General features: G+C 33.3%; 1 protein-coding gene across 1 annotated transcript in view; it reads right to left on the bottom strand.

The window, feature by feature from the left end:
* Positions 1-652: 652 nt before the first annotated feature.
* CRISPLD1 (cysteine rich secretory protein LCCL domain containing 1) overlaps positions 653-6674 on the bottom strand; it is a 44816-nt gene continuing 38794 nt past the window's right edge. The window contains exons 14-15 of the mRNA XM_081258391.1: positions 4456-4586; positions 653-1750 (exon numbers count right to left, since the gene is read on the bottom strand). Coding sequence (XP_081114517.1) covers positions 1699-1750; positions 4456-4586 — 183 coding nt within the window. The 3' untranslated portion in view covers positions 653-1698. The remainder of the gene's footprint in view (positions 1751-4455; positions 4587-6674) is intronic.

The raw sequence follows: 6674 nt of genomic DNA, 5'->3' as shown, positions 1-6674 counted from the left end.
ATCTCACTATATGTGTTTACATTTCAGTCACAGTATTTAAGAAGGTGTATGTGTCTTTTGGAAAAAAATATGATCCCACAAAATTTGCTTTAAGTTCTGACATTTTTAATATATAAATGGTTACTTTTTGATTACCTACATTTTGAACCAATTTCCAGCCAATACTTGATAACTGACCATGATGTTAGTTTCTTCACCATTTGCCTCTCCAGCAGCTGTTTATGTGAGCCCCTCTTTTCTTTCCTGTTTTGGTATGATCCAGATCTCTTGCTTTCTCTGATCCCTCCTGTAATTTATCTCTCTTTTATCTGTTCCTAAACACCTACTCATTTCCTTTCTAAAAATATTTGAAGTATTTGTTGCCAATTTTTCATAATCACTTTGTATCTTTCAGATTCCTTCCTTCTAGTTTATAAATAAATCTCTCTTTTTTGAAATTTCCCTTAATATAATGTTTCTAAATATACGATTGTCTGTCTCCTCTTTCACAAACAAATAACTAAATAATCAGGGTGACTCTGCAACATCTTATATAAGGGGTGTTGTTTAGATTAATGTTAAAACCCAAATTCAAAAGAATTACAATAACGTTGTTAACTGAAAATGATTTCTAAATCAAAATAAGGATACAAAGGGGACTAAAAAAATACTCTGAAACATGATTAATTTTAATATGTTTACAAGGAAAGAGTAAATTCACCAGCACAAAAAAAATTACCAAAATTAACATTTTACAGTTTTTTAGTCTTAAAGCACAATACATTTTTCATACAAACAAATATATCACCATTATAGATACCATAATATGGCAACATTTATACACAAGGCCATTTACCATTAAGAAAACCAGTGGCAATGGTGATGCAATACATCAGTTCATGTTTGTTAAACTTTTTGCTATTATACTTCCTGGCCCGCAGGAGTATTTGCCAGGATACAATATAAATGTGTGACCTCTGTTTCAACAATACATAGAAAGCTCTGGTTGCCCATGCTTAATCCTATATTTATTATATGATCACTAGAAATGTTTTCGTACCACTACTCTGATGTAATTCCATTTATTATTAAGACCGTTCCCAAGAAATCAAACATTTTAACAGATTCACTTGGATATTAAGGAATTATTTTATACAAAATAAGTGCAATATCAGGACTTAATATTCTATATGCCTAAACTTAATAAAAGAGAAAAACTATACAGGTATTATGTGGAAAATAACTTGATATTATATGGAGTAGGTAACCATAGCATTGAACTTGGGAAAATGCAGTATGTGTTTTTTTCATTTTTAGAGTTACTATTTTTATTATTGTTTTTAAATGCACCAGATGATTTTCTGAGTAACATTCACATTCAATGTTTAGTTTCATTTTACTAGTGGCATATACAAAGCACCATATAACATATGAAATGTAGAACAATTATGACTACGTAATACTGTAGAAATAACTGCTAAGAAAATATAGCAATATTTAACACAGGATTTCTAAAACCATTACATATTCATTACTTTTCCCTAAACTAATAATGTCCCATGTTTAGTTTTATAGACGTAGTCTATCACAATTTATATGCATTTGACACTCATGAGGGGTTGAAAATAGTTGATATCTTCTGTACAGTAATGTTACAGTTTTATACAAACTTCAGAAATATGGCATTTGGAATAGTGTTCCTCCTCCAAGTGTTCCATTTCACACAACAGCAAATACTCTGAATGCCTTTCCTCCTGGAGGATTCTGTAAACTGCAAAAAATACACAAAGTGTATTGATGTCATCTCCATATATAATCCTTCAAACAAATCATGCTTTCTTATGACAGTCAAGAAAGCAGCTTTATGAATCCAGATGGTCAACTTTCTTAGACTACTATAATTTATAGTTATTGGAAAGCTTGAGTGAGGATGACATAATTCTTAAAATCTTGGTTGTACACAAGTTTACTAAAAAAATTTAAGGTGCAGAGTGGTAATAATAGTACTTTATATAGAACATTATAGATTCCAGGTCATGTTTACATATATTACCACCTTTAGCTCCAATAAAGTAGAGTTAAGTGGCTCTTATGCCATTTTACTGGGGAAGTACTAAGATACAGGTTTACAACTGACCGTCATGGTTAAAAGCTAACTACAAGTTAAAGAGAGGGAGATACTTAAGAGATACTCTGGAATACTAACTTATTATTCCTTAAGTCTGACAAAATTTAAATTATATAGCTAGCATACTTATTAATATTTTAACATCTGTGGTTTCAAAAAAATCTTAGTGAGGAAATTTAATGGTCAAATCTGGAAGGTCCTAAGTATTTCTTCACTGAACAGGAAACATACACACACACACACACACACACACACACACACAAAGCACTCAATCTCATTTCAGAAGTATTTTAAAACAGAACTTTAAAGCAATGCAAAATCATTCCTTTTACTCTTTATTAAATCATTTATATTTTATTTGACAATATTAATCAAGGTATGTTTTGCTTAAATGCCTCAAGTTAAACCTGGTTGATAATGACATTAATCATTATTTATTCTAATCAAATGTAAACTTTTGAAGTCCATATTTTTGCATAAAGTATTATTTTCTTAATAATACAAAAAAGCTTTTAGAGATAAACACAAATGCTAAGAGAGAGACAAAGTGCAATTTCTTTTACTATTTATTCATGTGTAAGAAAAGAAAGGGGAGAATTTTAGAAGAAGAGATGAGAATGTCACAAGTGTGCACACACATTACACAATAAACACATACACAAGCCAGGTTTTTCATACAAGCAGACGGCTAATTGAAAGCCATTTTTATTTGTAGGAAACAAACTGACAAAGTGCCCTGGAAAGTGTCTTTTTACACAGTGATACACCAGAAAAATACACATTTTTGAACTTAACAGAACTAGTTCTGAATCTGAGCTCTGACACTGACTAGTTATATGACCTTGGGCATATCATTTAACCTTTCTGAGCCTCAGTTAACATGTCTGTAAATTAGAGTTTATAGAACCGACTTTGTAAGGCTACTGGTAGAGCTGAGTTAATATACTTAAAGGGCCCTCCAGCACCTGGAAAATTCATAGTAGATGTTCATAAACAATTATTATTCTCAGTTTTCTTAGGATATCGTCTACCTTATAGGTTTAAAATAAATTTAAGAAATATGACAGGTAAATGAAGCCACATTACTCAGTTTAGCTTACAAAACTGCATATCATACTCTATAAATCCATCTACTTTATATATATATATATATATATAGAGAGAGAGAGAGAGAGAGAGACAGACAGAGAGAGAGACAGAGAGACAGAGAGACAGAGAGAGAGAAGGAGAGAGATGGAGGAAGGGTGTAGGGAGCGAGCTCTGTGTGTTTGTTTACATTTCAGTGAAGAAATTCTTAGGATCTTACAGGTTTGACCATTAAATTTCCTCACTAAATTTTTTTTAGATGTTAAAAATATTACTAAGTATGATGGCAATACAATTTAAATTTTTTCAGACTTAAGAAATGGTAAGTTAGTACTCTAGGGCATTGATATGAGCTAGCTAAGCCAGGTTGTGGAGAAGCCACCTCCTTAACAATGGCCTCCTGATACAGTCTCATCTGAAAATAGATGCTAAATACAAAGCTGTCATTTTATGAAGATGGCACCCAGATGCTTATGTGGAAGGCAATCTAGGTATCCTGCATGGCACATCCTTTGGTGTCCTTTACAGAAACGTTACCATATGTGCAAACCCTCCACTGGCAATTTTGAAGAACCTAGTAAATGTTTAAAAGTTAGGGATTTATCTGTATCTATACAAAATACATGGGACTTAATATTACTTCCCCAAGTACCAATGATTTAAAAAAATCACTACAGGTTTTTTTTTCTCTTAACTTTTATTATTACTTGGTAAAGTAAGTCACATGAATTTTCTCAAACCACTGAAATATATAATACTAATAAGCCAAATACCAGATGACCTGAAAGAGTTCATTTACATCATACTAGGCATCGAACTTCCAATCAAAAAGAGAATTTGGTTCCGGGGAAAATCAGACTCATTGTTTTGGTCAAATACTTTGTCAGATAACTGGATTAGAGAAATATTCAGTGCCTCACTCACCTAGAAAGAGTTACATGTAAAAACCAACCTAGAAAAGCCAAAAGAGGATGAAAGAAATTTCCTTATTATAAGATCAATTAACAAAAGAGTGGTTCTGACTCATAATCCGATTTTCATGTTGATTTTTATAAGCCTGCAGGAGACAGGCATCTCTGGTACTGCAGCTTCTCCCATCCCTGGAAGACCTACTATTACACAGCGTGCAAAGGAAGCACACTGGCTCAGTCACGAAACCTCAAAACCATGCTAAGGAGAGTTGGTTGTAAAGCCAGCATAATGGGAAAGATGATATATCTAAATACATATATGTTTATAAACATATATATCAATTTATTTACCTTTCTGAGAAGATTCCATTCTGAAAAGAAGCAGTGTAAGTCTTTCTTTTGTCCACAGGCATCACGTCAACATAACCCCCGTGATTTTGAACCACGCCAGCATGTACAGCTGCTCTGCAGATACTGGACAGCTGAGGGAGCAAGGAAAAAACCACCATCATTAGAAAACGTCTGCTGAACTTGTCCAGCCTACTCTTCTATTGGACACAAGGTCGCTGACATCTGTCTCTATGTGGATACCCAGTGAGCAGTTACAGGATGATGTTTTGTGCATAAAGGAATGTTTTAAAAGTCACAAAGTTAAAGCCAAGCAAGTCGCACCTGAAGGTAGACCTTAAGGGTGGCTGCAAGGATAAGATCCTTTCACCAGCTAATCTGTCCAAACAGCAAGCTTTTACTACTGTCCAAGCAATAAAATGCAAATTAGCTCCTTTTATCTCTTCAAGGGCCTACTTATCACTCTTAAATTTCAGCCTTTGCTAGTTCCTACTCGGGTCACTCTGACCCAACTGACCCAACGTTCACAGGGGGGATTATCTGGACCTCATTTACATTCAGTTTTGACTTTGAGCAACTCAAACATAGTTCTGTATATCTCTACAGTCCCTTTTCCAAAATACAGGCATACATTAAATGAGGAGGTTTTTCCTATTAGATAATATAACCTATGTAGAGAAAACTTGCCCAAAAGAATAAGCCCAAGAAGAAAAAAAGATGAAGAATAGTCATCGCTTCTACGTAGATTTGCAATGTACATCACTCTGATTTGAATGGTCTGACATGAGGTACTAAGAAAGTTCTATTTTTGCATTGTACCAGTTATATAATCTGAATTGAATGGAATTCCTATAAAGGAGAAAATTGTTTCAGGTCTAACAAACACTTCCCATTTTTTTAACACGGCTGAGTTCTAGAAGTCAACGCTTTCCTTTTGGCCAATTAAAGTCTTCTGTAGATTTTGACAATTGCTTTCATCCAAATGTTCGACCAAAATTTGTCAATAGCTGAGTATAGCCTGACAAAATCCTACAAAATGAAACGCTTGAACTGTTTCAGAATAAAGCAATCTACCCCATATCCCGATGGGTCTTTTCTGAACCCACTGGTGTATTCTTTTCTTATCTCTATGCACATGTGAGTGACTTAATGTGCTTTTTAAAGTTCACATCAGCATGTGCATCTTACATGACCTTGCTTTATTACTGTGCTCTGAACTCTGTGGCATCAGTCAGTATTTATTAGATCAGAGAGACCGAATGCCAAGCTGTCTAATACTTTTCATGTTTTTGCTATATCACAAAATACCATACATCCAAAACCCCATATCCTTACTCTGAGGACACATTTTATTCACCATTTAAAGTCCCTCACTGAATTAATATTTGTGTCTGATATGGTTCATAACAGATGGAATTAAAAATAACTGTACACTTTTCAGTATTTATCCTGTTCTGTTAAAAGGTTATCATCAGCATTTTTCCCAAGATAATAAAAGTGCTTAGATATAACATTCACTAAATCCAAGCACTTAATATGGTTTGAAACTATTGTTTTGCCCATAACTATGCAGTCAGCAGGCATTACGATTTGAGTTCAAAGGTCAGAAGAGATTTTCTTTTCCTACCGCACTTTATAAGAACTAATATACCATGAAAAGAAAAAACTATATCTGTGAAAACAGTGGAACATTTTTAATGAATGCAGAAATTAATTTCATCTGTCATAAATGAGAAATAAAAGCTCAAAGCAATAGAATGTACAAGTTGTAACTCTATAAATGGAAAGAGAGAAAGAGAGAAAGATGGGGGAGAGAGGGAGATTGATAGATTGTTTCTCATCTTTCCATATCTTGTATTTAAATAGATAATGTATTTTGTAAGGGATGGGAAGATTGTGAAATTAATGGCTGAATCTCTGATTCTTTACTTAGCACATAAAAATATATATTTCCAACTTGTTCTACATAGTAATACAAAATTTCTTACCCCATTTCCCTGAGATAGAAAGATAAAATGATCTCAGGATATAAGTCCTAATAAAAACCTGAACTCTAGCAAAGAGATGGCTTATAGGTACAGAAGTGTATAGGATTATCTTGAAAGATTTTCACCAGACATGAGTAAAATTAAAAGTTTTTTTTACTTAAAGGAACAACCTGGGAAGAATGATTTCTTTGGAAATCTCTGATGATTCTAGATTTCCTCATTCATATATATTTA

Source organism: Mesoplodon bidens, assembly GCF_964165515.1.
Source record: "Mesoplodon bidens genome assembly, chromosome: 16".
Lineage (NCBI taxonomy): Eukaryota > Metazoa > Chordata > Mammalia > Artiodactyla > Ziphiidae > Mesoplodon > Mesoplodon bidens.
This window is presented reverse-complemented; position numbering and strand designations above follow the sequence as displayed.